General features: G+C 44.6%; 1 protein-coding gene across 1 annotated transcript in view; it reads left to right on the top strand.

The window, feature by feature from the left end:
* The window catches only part of tmtops2a (teleost multiple tissue opsin 2a), a gene marked incomplete at its 5' end in the record, with an annotated part of 39,866 nt that extends 34,134 nt beyond the window's left edge, over positions 1-5,732 (top strand). The window contains one exon of the mRNA XM_079734712.1: positions 941-5,732. Within this exon, the coding sequence (XP_079590838.1) occupies positions 941-1,231 (291 nt within the window). The 3' untranslated portion in view covers positions 1,232-5,732. The remainder of the gene's footprint in view (positions 1-940) is intronic.
* Positions 5,733-14,894: the final 9,162 nt, after the last annotated feature.

Genomic DNA, 14,894 nt, shown 5'->3' with positions numbered 1-14,894 from the left:
GGCCCATGATAGGCCCCCCCGATCGGCATAGGCCCAAGACAATGTGATTTTTTGTTTGGGGCTTACAAAGATCAGAGGCCTATCATGAGCCAAGAAAAAATAGGGCGTGGTAGCTACTAGTGGTAGCTGGGCCCAGTGGCCACCTGACACCACAGCCACAGTCGTCGTCTCCCCCCCCCCCCCCCCCCCCCCCCCTGTCGACTACAGAAAAATGTCTGAAAATAATTTACACATCTCCATTGTAACATTTCCTCTCAGGGGTCCTACGAAACCTCTCAGCCCCAGGGCCCAATGGGAGGTTAATGCGGGCCTGTCTGGAGGGTGAAGCATTTTAATTTACGTATTTATTTGTTGTGATATTTGTATTTGATTTCTGAAGTAACGCAGAGAACCACCAATCACTGATCATGTTGATCAGTTTATGATCAGACAACTAAAAAATAAATAAAAAAATGAGCCAGCAAAAAGATTTAGATTTAATTCCCAAAAGAACGTCAGTTGTATGGAATTATTTCGGTTACAGTAAAGACGACGTTGACCAAAAACAGGTACTTTATCGAGAGTGCCTTGCAATTGTTGCCATAATAGGAGGCAGACTTATTTGCGACCTAATTTTTCCCACTTAATTCTCAACTATAAAGCTCTGTATAACGAGTGCAAAGCCCAATCTGAAGGCCATGCAGAGCCAAAGCAAATAACTATCTTGGATGCCTTCCCAAGTGTTGCACCATGTGAAAGGGGTTCCAAGTGGATCTATGCAGATGCATTCCGCTGCAAAATCACATCATCATCATATATCATATTACAATGATTAAATCCTTTTCTACAATTATTCTTTTGTTGTCATACAAATACATGTCGCAGAAAGACCAAGATGTCGCAATATGATTTTCTCCTACTGTCGTGATGCCCTAACCCTCTCCCCCTCCCCCTCCTCCAGTTCTACCGGTGCTTCCTGCTGTTGTTCCACTGCCGGCCTCAAGGGGGCGCCCTGGACACCGGCCAGTCCTCGATGCCCTCCAAGACCACCGTGCTTCGGCTCAACCGCCGCGTCTACAACACGCCCACGCCCGCCGGCACCCTGCAGCCGTCGGACTCCACGGGGGCCGCGGCGCCGCTCGCAGCGACTATGGGGGCCCCGGCCGCCCCGGGGGTGAGCCCCGCGTCTCCCCGAGACGCGGGGCGGATGGGGGACGCAGGAAGCGACGGATTCCCTCGAGGCACCTACTGAACGTAACTGGGATGTGTTGGTCTTGAGTTGCCCAAGGGTAGCTGGCTGTGCGGTCGTCGTTGGCACAGGGAAGAAAAAAACTTCGGTATGGTCATGCTGTTTGTTTTGTATTTTTCGACATCGGGAGGAAAAATCTTTGGACTAAAGAGGATTTTTGTTTAGAGCCGTGCTCCATACCCCCCCCCCCTCGGCGCAACCACCTTCCATGGATACCATGGCGATGAACCTCGCTTGGGGTGACCCTGGGATCCTAGCGTGCCTGCTACCTGTGATGTTAAAGTCTATGCCGTGGTCGTCGTGGACGTGTGTGACATCACCCCGTACGATGCCATTGTAGCGTGTCGTGTAGAAACCCCCTTTTTCTCATGAGCCACCAGGTGGGCCGATTGCATGGCGATGAGGACATGAAGTGCACGTCTTAAATGTTCCATTCAGACATTTGTTTGCTTGGTTAGTTTTTCCCAGCATCCTGTCCTTCACGTTGAATGTTCAAGTGTTCAGGTTCAAGACCACCGCAGAGCCTGTTTTAAAATCGACTGGGAATAAAGGATATAGAGAAAACATTGTTGTCATTCTTCTGGGGATGCGGATATGACAGTTATGAAGACACTAGGGACTGGTGAGTATTTTTCCATGGCGGGAGAGAAGGAGGTAGGGGAAATCAATGATACTTGGAATGTCACGCACGCCTGCAAGGCTTCTGGGTCATGCCCAAAAGTTCCTGTTTTCTTTCCTTTCCTAACGATGGAGAGTTGCTACGTGGGATTCAGGACAGAATAGATCAAACATACCCCCACCCCCACCCCAGCTTAGGCAATGCGTGCGTTGTCTTTCTGTTGAACTCTAGGTCGATATTAAAATTGTGTCGCACCTTATTAGAAATTAGACCGTGTAATACGGCTTCCAACCCCATCCCACCCCATTTGTGTACGCCCTGGTAGGTGGTTGGGAGAAATGAGGAAATGAGAGATACCAAGTTACATCCTAAAGAAAGCACAGCTTCATGGTAATTGCCGTTGTACAATGTTCTGGGTGTAGTGAGTGCTTCAATAAAGGGAATCTGTCGTGGGGACAACCTCACATTTACGGGGTTGTTTTCATTTTTTTAAACCTATTTTACATTTAAGGCGACGATTTGGACAATATTTTGTACCTTTTTTCAGATTGACGGGTTTGACTGGAGTCAGAGAGAGAGAGAGAGAGAGAGATTAAGCAAGAGAGAAATAGAGAGAGTGAAATAGAGATAGAGAGATCCCTTCCCTGAAGGCCAAGTGTTGCATCAAATGACATCTCACCCTGACACCACATCCTCACACACACCCCACTCCCCGCCCCAATGCTGTCCTATCATTTCAGTGTTTCTTCCTGATTTTGTTCACACATTTTTATTTACAAGAAATCTGGACCAATTTTTTAACTATCCTTTTAGTCTACGATAATGACCACTCTTTGGACCAGATGAACGTAACGTCCGCCGTTCAAAGTGACGCTTGGGTTGGTGGTGATGGATGCTTTGTCTCTGACAGCGGCGACTGTTGGTCTCTCAGCCAATGTAGTAGAGACTAAAACCCTGGACACGGAGTGACAGGTGGAGCAATTTCATCAATGCAACCTTTGAGGAGGATCAATAGATGTGCCATGGCAGTATTGTACCCGGCTCTCTTAAAGGTCAGTGTTTCAAGTCTGGATCACTGAAGGACGGTTAATGAGAGGGAAACAGTGACACCCCCCACCCTCGGCCTCCTATGGAAACCATGGCGATGACCTGTGCTTGGAGTGACCCTGGACTCCTAGTGGTTCTGCTACCTGAGCGGATCTACATCACAGTGCTTGGCATGTTTTTTTTGCGAGAGCGAGAAAGAGGGAGAAAATACAATTCAGAGGAGGACCTCCCCAGAACACCTACAGGGGTCTAGACTAAGCCTGGGTTTAAAATCGGTGGGTCATGCAGACAAAGTCCAAAAGTTCCAGTTGTCCTTCCAAAGGACAGTAGGCTGCTACTTGGGAGTCAGTAAAGAGTAGCTCACATTGGACATCACCGCCAGGGCACTACAACCCCCCCAGCTTAAGAATTCCTGCATTGGCTTTCTGGTCTCAGCACTGCTGTCTGAGAGATGTCCCTTCAGGACGTGACCCATTTTGAATCAACTACGATACTACCACATGCGGAATAAATCAAATAAAATAAAATATTATAACTAACAAACATCTTTACAAGCTGGTCGCTACGCTGTTGTCTGATGGACGTGATGTCAGGCTGAGACCTTGATGAGACACAATTTTAACTGTATTAAATTTGGCAGTCGGTTGTTGGAGGTCTGATATCATTTTATGATGTAAATTATTATTATATTTAAATTATATAAATTATGTCAATTATTAGCCTGAGGTCACCAGACCAATATACTAATGCATATTAGTCTGGAACCTCTCAGTTAATTCTCTCGGTCACGCTGAGGGTTTTACCCCCTAATAAGGCATGTTACGAAGCTGTTACGATTCGTTAACGTTGCTCTTCATTCGAGCCGGACTCATTCCCATCTCTTATTCAGCACTTTGTGTGTTCTTCTGAGGATTTGGGTTGTTATCATGGCATGGTGTTTTGCACACACACAGCTTCTTGAGTCTGATGTGGCCCCGAAACTTCGAGCATGTGTACGTTTATCGGGCTTTGCTACCGCTGGCCCGTAAAGCGTAGCTGACATTAAATAGGCCATTAGTTATGCCAGTGTCCTATTGTTGAAATTGCTTAAGTATAATAACACAAAAACTGCCATTAGGAAGAGCATTTGCGTGACCTCACTTCCTGTCAGATTTCCCTCCGTTAAGTGTAGTTTCGTACACACCTCTTCAGTTTTCAGGTTAACAAGTGAACGAGATGTGTGTGTCGGTCGGTCCTTTCAGTGCATGCGGGTGTTGGGCGGGACAAGCCTGTAAGGTCAAGCCTGGATGGCCACACTCACACTCATAGAACTCGAGTTATCGTAGCATCACTATCGTTCTGACGCAACCTGTTTACAAACCAGAATTGTCAGAGTCCTCAACATAACATAATCGTCAACATTTTGACCAAACTAGTGGAAGTTCAGATATCATCTCCGGAACTCAACAGTTTTTCGTTTAAACCTATTTAACGTTTAAAAAAAGATTTTACCATGTCTCAGATTTAACTAGAGACAGAGAGAAATTGAAAGTGATGAAGAGATAAAGAGGGATACAGCTCTTTTTAATTGAATTTAATTGCAGTGTGGGAGACAGAGAAACAGATGAAAAGAGACTAAGAGACTAAGAGACTAAGAGAGAGATGAACTTTTGGGAGAATCATTATATATGGACCGTGAGTCATCAGTCAATGAGAGGGAACACACACACACACACACACACACACACACACAGACACACACACACACACACACACTCACACACTCCACAACACACACACACTCCGTAACACCTCTCTTTTGGCCTGTTCATCGAAGAGCACATTGTGGGAAAGCTCTTAGCAGGATCATCAATGCTGACACTCACAATCTGAAATTGGCCGATCGATGCCGTGGCTCACTATTTAATTTTTTCCCGCTCAGGACTACATACGAAACACTCAGTCCTTATCAACGGGGAACCTTCAACCGTCTTCACACGCGCATTGGGAGAGAATCGGGGTTGACGTGGTCGGATGAAGTGTGACCCACCACCGTTTTTGGTTAGGTTCTCAATGGCCAGGTCAACTCCATGTTATGAATTGAGTTTTTCACCATTTATATTTCCTGAATATAATTTATAATTTCTTATATTAACAATTTATATTAATTGTTAATAGGAATTTATATTGGTTATTATGAATGAATAATAACAAATTATTAATTATTAACAATTAATGACCTAAATCTAACAAATGCGGAAAACAAATGCTGCTGGTTGCAAAATCAAACCAACAGCATCGTTCCGTAGAAGGCGAATCAACTGCCTCTGAGCGTGTTGTGTGTCAACCAATGGGTGACATCCGGGCCTCGGCGTCCTCATGTCCTAAGGCCTATGGTTTGGGGTCTCTACGGTCCCTACAGTCCCGGTCTCTGCGTCCTCAGATTCTACGGTCTGTGGGTTGGGGTCTCTACGGTCCCTACAGTCCCGGTCTCTGCCTCCTCAGATTCTACGGTCTGTGGGTTGGGGTCTCTACGGTCCCTACAGTCCCGGTCTCTGCCTCCTCAGGTCTTACGGTCTGTGGGTTGGGGTCTCTACGGTCCCTACAGTCCCGGTCTCTGCCTCCTCAGGTCTTACGGTCTGTGGGTTGGGGACTCTACGGTCCCTACAGTCCCGGTCTCTGCGTCCTCAGGTCTTACGGTCTGTGGGTTGGGGTCTCTACGGTCCCTACAGTCCCGGTCTCTGCGTCCTCAGGTCTTACGGTCTGTGGGTTGGGGTCTCTAAGGTCCCTACAGTCCCGGTCTCTGCGTCCTCAGGTCTTACGGCCTGTGGGTTGGAGTCTGGTGCCGTGTGTGTGGAGGGCCATACCGATGAAGCCGGAGGAGGGCGGGTTGGGCTGGATGTTCTCCTGGGTGTTGGACTGGATCACGTCCCACAGGCGCCACAGGTAGGCGGGGTGGAGGATGTAGAAGGGCTGGTCCGGCCGGTCCTGCCTCAACCTCACGTACGACGTGAAGAGGTCGAAGTCCGGGTTCTCGTACCACTAGAGGGAGATGGAGAGGGAGAGAGAGGGCGGGAGAGGGAGAGGGAAAGAGAAGGAGAGAGAGGGGGAGAGAGAGAAAGGGAGGGAGAGGGGTAGATGGAGAGAGAGAGAGGGAGAGAGGGAGGGAGGGAGAGGGAGAGAAGGAGAGAGAGGGAGAGGGACAAAGGGGGAGAGAGGGAGAAAGGAGGAAAGAGAGAAAGAGAAGGAGAGGGGGAGAGAGAGGGACAAAGGGGGAGAGGGACAGGGAGGGAGAGAGACAAAGGGGGAGAAAAGGAGAAAGGGAGAAAGAGAGGGACAAATGGGGAAAGAGGGAGGGAGGGAGAGAGGGAGAAGTGAGAGAGAGAAAGGGAGAGGGAAAGACAGAGAGAGAGGGAGAGGGAGGGAGAGAAGGGGAGAGAGGGAGAGAGAGAGGGAGAGAGACGGAGAGGGAGAGAGGGGGAGAGGGAGAGAGAGGGAGAAAGGGGGAGAGGGACAGAGGGGGAGGGGGAGAGGGAGAGAGAGGGAGAAAGGGGGAGAGGGACAGAGGGGGAGGGAGAGAGGGAAAGGGAGAGAGGGAGAGAGTTAAAGGGGGAGGGGGACAGAGCGGGAGAGAGATCTTGATACATGGTTGAATAAGACAATAAAGAAACATCCAAATGTACCAGTTTGATTATTGATTCCATTTAGTAACACTTTCAACACGATTTCAAAACATCCCAGTTTCTTCAGTACAAAATAATATAAGGAAATCCCAATGGAGGTTCACATAGACGCATAACATACACAGCTTCAGTCACACCATGCTGGTCATCCTTATTCTCGAGATGGTCTCATACAGGACTCTAGATTTGTTCTGTTTTATCAATATTTTAAAAGCTTAACCTTTCCAAATGTATGAATCATCTCTCTTCTGCACATTTCTCTGAATGGGGACGAAACAATCTTCCATATCAATAGAAACATTTCATCATACCAAGTAAAACGGCCTGCTTTGAATAAACATGGCCAAAATAAACATCTCTTCCCTTCTAAGATAGCTGCAGTAGGGATGCTTCGCAAGTGTTTTTAGATGACATAGTAACATCAAATATATCTATCCCAGTGGTGTATGAAGTGCAATATATCATAGTGCTGCTTTCAATGTAGCTGTAGTTGTCATTGACGCGCCTTAACTTGTCAGTGTGATCAGCTGTTATTTGCATGCATAAGAACATTATGTGTGTATGAAGTACAGAAGAGGTCTGTAAGGACAATCCATTTGCAGGATGAGGCAATTATTATTTAGTTGTATTTATTAACAATTACTCCACTGCAAATGTATTAGAGTAGTTTTTGGGTAACACTTTACAATAAGGAACGCAAAAACGTGGGTAGTTACTGAGGAACGAGTGAGTAACGAATGATGAATGACCAGGGTCCGAACCGGGGCCCTAACAGGGCCCTAAGTGACAGTTACTCAGTAACTACTGAGGAGTTACTGGTAAACATACTAGGGGACTACTGTATTTGTTACTGAGTAACGAATGATAAACAACCAGGGCCCTAACTGGGCCTAAGTGACAGTTACTCAGTAACTACTGAGGAGTTACTGGTAAACAGACTAGGGGATACTGTATTAATCATTCTGTGAATTAGCAAACTGACCAATTGATTATGAAAGCAACTGAATTTTCCTGGGATTTCACAATTTGATATTAAATTAACAGGGCACAGACGGGATGATTGTCATAGTTTAATAAAGATATTCACATTACATACACACAATACATACATTAATATTCACATTTAAGGTTTATTATGTGGCATTATTAATGTTGAAGGCTTAAAAGCTATTGTCCACCACTGCAGGGCACGCTTTAAACCTGCTGCCTTGGTTTCAAGCGCTGTCAAGGGCTGGCTTGAGTCCCACACTGGATCGACTGGTAGAGCTGGATCTGACTGATGAGTTGTTACTCATTCGCGATACATTCGTTCACCAGTAGTGAAGCTTTTTGAATCATTCGTTTACCAGTAGTGAAGCTTTTTGGGTACCTTCATGCAAAGTCATGCATAATACTGAGTTGTCACTCTTTCGCGAACCATTCATTCACCAGTAGTTAAGCTTTTGAATCATTCATTCACCATTTGTTTACCAGTAGCGAAGCACTTTAGGGTTAGTTATGAAACCCCAAACCACTGTTGACGACATTGAGGGATCTACAGCCACTTTAGTTAAAAACGTATACAACATAATAACAGGATAATATAGAAAATATTAGGCAATTTAAAATGGAAGAAAAATAAAGGATACACTTTTAACAAGGCATTTCTCAAGAACAGTCACTGAACACTGAAAAAATCGAACAAACAAAAGAGCTGTCTACATCAACAAAACTCAATTAATTGTTATTGATGGTGTTCGTGGGGAATGTCATGCAGCAATCTGCCAAGGGGACCGTCTTTGGGGTCATTTGCCAACCAATCAGTCCACTCGATAAATGAGAGATGGCTCTTTAGTGTCCTCTCTGTGCGGTTTCCCCGCAGTTTCCACACCTTGGATTTGTATGCTGACCAAGCCCGCTCAATGTTTTAGGTATGGGCTCCTTTGACTGGGTTGATGAATGACTGGCTGTGCTTTACGGAGAAATGTACATGGCCACTCTGTGCCAGTGCAGTCATGTAGACCCGCCACCTGTCCGTGAGAACTGTGGTCCCTTGACAGACGTATTTTGTGACCAGCGGAATTAAGTAGCGCCTTGACCTTTTCATTACCAGCCTGAAGATAGGTTTTCTCCTTCTTCCTTTGATTCCCAGCATTCCGAAGACCCATTTTCTCCTCCTCCAGGTAGGTCCAAGTCTCCCCCTTCCATACTTTGATAAAGTAGCAGAAGACAGGAAAATAAACATTAGGACCGACAATTAATGAAAAATTCTATAACATGTAAAAGTGAAAGATTATTTTGTTTGCACGGTTAAGAAATTATGCTGGTCCTCTGACCAATGTGTTTGGTCAGATTAAAAAGAAAAAAAAGCTGTGCAAACGATGTGAATTTGATGAGTTTCAAAGTGTTTTTCTAAGAGGGCATAAGTCATAACTCTGTGCATGACACAATAATATCATTCAATTACTTTGCTGATTCATTCATTAACCTCTGATCTCAAATGATATGTTCTTCTTTCCCCTGCCATTTTATCCAAAGCTCTGACTACAACATTATATTGCAAAACAAAGGTCAACGTTTTAGTGAAGCTGAGGCATCGCAGTTTACACAAACCTTCCTTTTGTGGTAGAAGTTGCTTTCGTCCAGCAACACAAATTCATTCCCTCTTCCAATTCTCTGCTTTCCCCTTCTTTTTCTCCTCTTCATTGCGCTCTGGCATACTTTTCTCAATTTGTGGCTTATCTTTGACAGTGTCCGACTGCTACCTGCCACACCATCCTGAAGCATATCAATGAGCCTTAACTGCAGCCCCTCGGAAAACCTGTTAAAGAACACTATTAAATATTAAATAGAAAAAGAAACATCTGAATACAAATGCATCCAGCACCAATATGTTATTTCTAGAACTCACATCGGGGCAAGAAATATATTGTTATTCAATCAAAATAAATAGGGGTGCACTGATTGCAATTTTTTTGGCCGATCCCGATTGCCGATTTTGCAAAAGCGTCTAACCTGCCTTCTGTGTAACACCCGCTCGCTCTCCTTGCTTGATCTAGCATCTAGGATCGATTGCTATACCTTGGGTCCCCCGATGTTAACGCTGAATTTCATACTTTGAATTTTGCAGCTGACTTAGGCATGCTGGATTTGGGGACGTTGAAAATATTTAAGTTTAAATTTTTAACGTTGAATATTTGATTTTGAATTTTTTAACGTTGAAAAATAAAGGTGAACATGAATTATTGAAAATTTTAATAGTTAAATTCAGAGGCAAGAAATCCAGATACGTTATTTCAATGCATACATTTTCAGTGCTTCGAATTCAATGGCTTTTTATTTTCAAAATCCGATGGCACAGATTTAGGCTACGTTTACATGATGACGGTCTGACCAGAAGATGCAAAAGTGGCGTCGCGTCTTCACTTTTTATTCCCCGTTTAGACAAGCGTTTTCGGGAGGAAATCTGCGTGGATACGCTGACGCAAAAGTGTGTGGAATTCGATTGGGTATGCATGCTTGGCGGCTAGGTGGTTCTGTGATACACTATCACACAACACCGCCATGTCTGAGCGCATGCGTAGAATCTTCTTCTCTTATCTGCGCCGCGAAAACCAAAACATAATTACAGATCCTTCTCTGTTCAGTAATACTAGCTGTACATATCCTTTACATTTTGTGGAAAGAGTCCTGTACGTTTATTAGAGCTGCCAGAGCAGCTTGACGGTCCGCTGCACGGAAGCAATCCAACATGTTTGTTTATTTCCCTGTACTGGCGCATGTATGTGACGTAAACGCGTACGAGACGTGAGCAGATCTGAGCAGAGTTTTGCGTCTTGGCAGTGTAGACGGAAACGCTCCGGCGGAGCATATTCAAGTTTTCCACTCTGGAGGATGGTTTCAGATATTAGCGTTCTTAAGCCCCAAAAACGCTGTTACCGTCTAAACGAAAGGCACTTCCGATAAAATATTTTGTAGTTTACCCGCAAGCGTCCCACACAGCAAAAGGACTCCGCGGCGCATCCGCCGCGGAGGTATTGCGGCTTCCGGAACGGACCCGCGAAACGGACCCGTATCGGCGTCCACTTGCCCTCAGTGACGGATCCGCTACGAAGGCGGATCGCGGATCCGCAGTGGCTCCGTGCTGCCTTGTATTTTTAACCTAACAATATTGTCAATAGGCATAATAACAGAAAAGGTTCAAGTCAAGACATCAATTTACTGTACAAAAGTAATCACTACTCAATAGAAATATAAAATTGACCTTTACATTTATGGAAAATTATATGTTATAGCCTATTCTGTTGTTGTTAAGTAGTCTACGTTGGCTAGGCTACTTTACAACATTTTGTGGTCAAAGCCTAATTTAGTGCTTTATAGGCATAGGTCGGTGCAGACAAAATGTTATCTATTAGGCTACAACATGAAATGCTGCGCTATATACAGCTAAAATATCAGAAAATGAATAACTGGTGGAAGAAGTACAAGAAGTTCAATCAAAAGATTGTTTAATGGGTGGAGGAGGGACACGTCTCCTCGCCGCCCGATCCGCCGCCAGGTTGAACCACCTGATGGCGTTTTTGGTGACCTCCGCGTCCGTGGCTGACCGTGTCGCCAAGTTTTTCCTCACAGCACCTGTAATCAAACAGACAGATTTTATGTAATAGGTTTTTACTAACTTTAAGAAGAATGCACACATTTGGTGAACAGGGTGCATTAATGTCAACTGTTAGGCATGCAAAGTGCTTCGATAAACCAAGTCTTTTGTTTTGGGCCTACTGTAGCAGCAAGGAGAAGACTCCTGGAGCAAGCACCTTGAAACATTTCGAAAATGAAGCAATAAACTGCAAATAGAACCAGCTGAACAACCGCAGCCGGTATTATTGGATAAATTAAAACTGTATAAGACGATTGGGTGGGTTTTTGGTTGATTGAAAGGTTTTTAGTCTATAGTTCAGCTGGAAATTGCCAACAGAACAGCACAACTATTCTATATTTTACCTCAAATGTATTCAAACTTGATCACATTAGCTATTTGTTGCTATTTTCTGCAGGAAATGCATTGTGTAGTTATTATTAGTAGTTGTAGTAGTAGAAGCCGTTGTAGTAGTAGCAGTAGTAGTATCATTATTTGTTATATGGCCAAGTGCTCCAAGTGCTAGAAAATGTGAAAGCAACATTAAATTTTAACGAACCAGAAAGTATCTTACTTGATGAAGCGAACCCAGCAGAGGCAATTGTAGGGGATGGGCAACAGTCAAATCCAGATGCTGCAGAACACACAAAATAGAAGATGGGGACCAACTTCCATACAGTAGCATAAGAAATCAGAAACAGGCGCGAATAACCATTAGTTTTATGAACCGTATCCCTTCACTTGATTTAAGCAATTTAACTGCATTTTCTGCAGGAAATGCTCCAACTGCTAGAAAATGTGTAAGGAACATTACATTTTACGAAACCAGAAAGTATCTTACTTGATTAAGCGAAGAGTCAATGGGCAACAGTCAAATCCAGATGCTGCATAAGACACAAAATAGAAGATGGGGAACAAGTTCCATACAGTAGCATAGGAAATCAGAAACAGGCGCGAATACCCATTCGTTGTGTGAACCGACTTAAAGTGATTAAAATGGCAAATTTTCATTATAAAGAGGATGGCAGATAACCACTACACATGAGACCAAACTTGCCAAAATGTTAACTTGCTGCAATCTATTTGTATGGTACACATGCCTGGAATTTCGTGATATGAGGGGCAAGGCCACTTGGCCTGCATCGGGGCAATTTTTTTGAGGGCACAACGTACAGCGTACTCGGTTGCTAGGCTATTTCTCTGCTAATCAACACTACGAATGCTGGTAACAGATTGTAAAAAGACACACCGTGTGAAGTTTTTTTTTTTGGTTTTGGCAAGTAGCCATGTAATAAACGGGATTATGTATAGAACGCCGCCGGTCATTATCGAAAATAAGCCCCTTCAGGGCGAAGCAAGACACCTCCGCTTCGCGTCGGTGTCCGGTTCGCCCTGTCTGGGTTTATTTTCCCGATTATGACCGGCGTTTTATACATTATTCCTTACATAACAGCGACACATTAAAACAGACCAGGCCAGACCAAATAACAATGTGTGTTTTTTTAATCTGAGTGTATGTGTGTGTGTTCACCGGCTCCCGGATGAGTCAAAAGCAGCGAAAGAATTTCCCCCAAAATGGACAATGAAGGATAACTTAACTACCACAACATATTCTGCCGAAATTACTATTCCATTTTAAATCAAATAGGCTACAGACTGACATGATAATCGCCTCTCAGCTAACTAGCCTGCTAACTTACTAGCCTACTAGCTAGCCTGTTGCAAAAAATGATAGCCTAACTGAAAAATGATTCAGGCTTACTGCTAGTCCTAATATCAAACAACGTCATTACAATCATACGTAAATGATGATTAAAAAAACACAAAGGCCAATGTTTATTGTGAATGTCGTCAATAAATAATTACATAAATAAATCAAAATCAATAATAAATCATACTTACGTAACGCAACCGTGTTCCAGCAAAGATAACCTCAACTGATATGATCGTCTCTGCTCTAGGCTTTCAACGTGTTGGCGCGTCCGCGTTCGCGGGTCAGACACGGGTCCACTCAGGATCCGCAATATATCAATAAATAATCAAATAAATAAATCAAATAATAAATAATAATAATGAATCAATAATAAATCATAGTTCAACTTACATGATCGTCTCAGCTATTGGTGTACTTCCAACAGTTAAAGGTGCATCGGATCCGCATTTGCTGATCCGACACGGGTCCTCTGGGCGGCGCCAACACGGATGTGACAGTACCGCGGGTTTGGTGACTCCTATGCGAATCCGCCTTAGAGTCTTGCGCGTCGGATCCGCGTTCGCGGATCCGACACGGGTCCTCTGGGCGGCGCCAAAACGGATGTGACAGTAACGCGGGTTTGGTGACTCCTATGCGGATCCGCATAGGAGTCTCCTGCTTTGTGGGGTCCTTGTGTAAACGGGGCCTTACTTCGATAGAATTCAATACGACAAGAACGCATGGATCAAAAGAGCCCTTGTTGTACACCAGGAGTGCCCAACCAGTCGATCGCGGTCTACCAGTAGACCGCCGAAATAAAAATAAAAAATAAGAAATAAAAAACGAGAGCTCCTCGCGCTACGGCCATCCGGAGGCGCACTGAGCTTTTGGCCGTGATATTATATATACAATTATATTATATTATGTTATATATAGAGCTCCGGGAGTCGCAAACGGCAACAAACACTCTCTCCTCCATGCTGCAGTTCACCTCGGACTGCACTGCACTGAGTTGGCCGGTTGAACGCTGATTGGCTGTTACGTTACACATGTCACTCAGTGGCCATGCTGTTGAACGCTGATTGGCTGTCATCACGCGAATGTTGCGTCAAAGTTTAAATATTTTTTAAAGATTGATAGATTGCGGGGAACATAGGACCCTTTTTCAGAAAAAGGGTATTATGCTCCCCGGTATGTATCAATACAGGGGAGCATAGGACCCTTTTTGGGAAAAACAGGGAACATAGGACTTAAAAAAAAGAGAAAAAAAAGGGTCCTATGTTCCCGCATGACATGCGCTGTCAACAGCAGTTGAAAGCTGTCAACAGTAGTTACGCACTCCCAAACGTTGACATGGCTGAGGGGAAACGAGCTAAAACCTACCATTTTCACCCTGAGTGGGAGGAAGATTATTTTTTTGTTTATTCTCATTCAAAGCCTGTTTGTTTGATCTGCAATGCAACGGTGGCGTTGGCAAAGAAAGGGAATCTGGAGCGGCATTTTAAAACAGTACACGGGTACACAGGTACGAGAGGGATTTCCCTGCAGAAACGCCTTTACGTGCCACAAAAGTGCGGGATTTGAAAGCACAGCTTGCAGCACGGCAGTCAATCTTCACCAAACCAAAGACCCAGGCTAATAAGGCCGCAACTGTTGCTTCCTATCGCGTCAGTCACGTCCTTGCTAAACACAAGAAGCCATTCAAAGACGGCGATATTGTGAAGGAAGCCTTTCTCGAAGCAGCGGATAGCCTTTTTGAAGACTTAAAAAATAAAGCAGAGATCGTGAAGGCCATTAAAGAAGTGCAACTCTCCCGCAATACTACCACAAGGCGATGTGAGGGAATGGCGGTGGATGTAGCGGAGCAGCTAAGGAAGGACATCGACTTGTGTGAGTGCTTTTCCCTCCAATTTGACGAGTCAACTGATATGGTGGATGTGGCACAATTGTGTGTTTTCATCAGGATGGTTTTTGAAGATATGAGCACCAAGGAAGAGCTACTCACCATTTTGCCATTAAAAGGACACACC

The sequence above is a fragment of the Pollachius pollachius genome (assembly GCF_949987615.1).
Source record: "Pollachius pollachius genome assembly, chromosome: 4".
NCBI lineage: Eukaryota > Metazoa > Chordata > Actinopteri > Gadiformes > Gadidae > Pollachius > Pollachius pollachius.
Note: the sequence above shows the minus strand (reverse complement) of the source record. Positions and strands in the feature narration are given on the sequence as shown.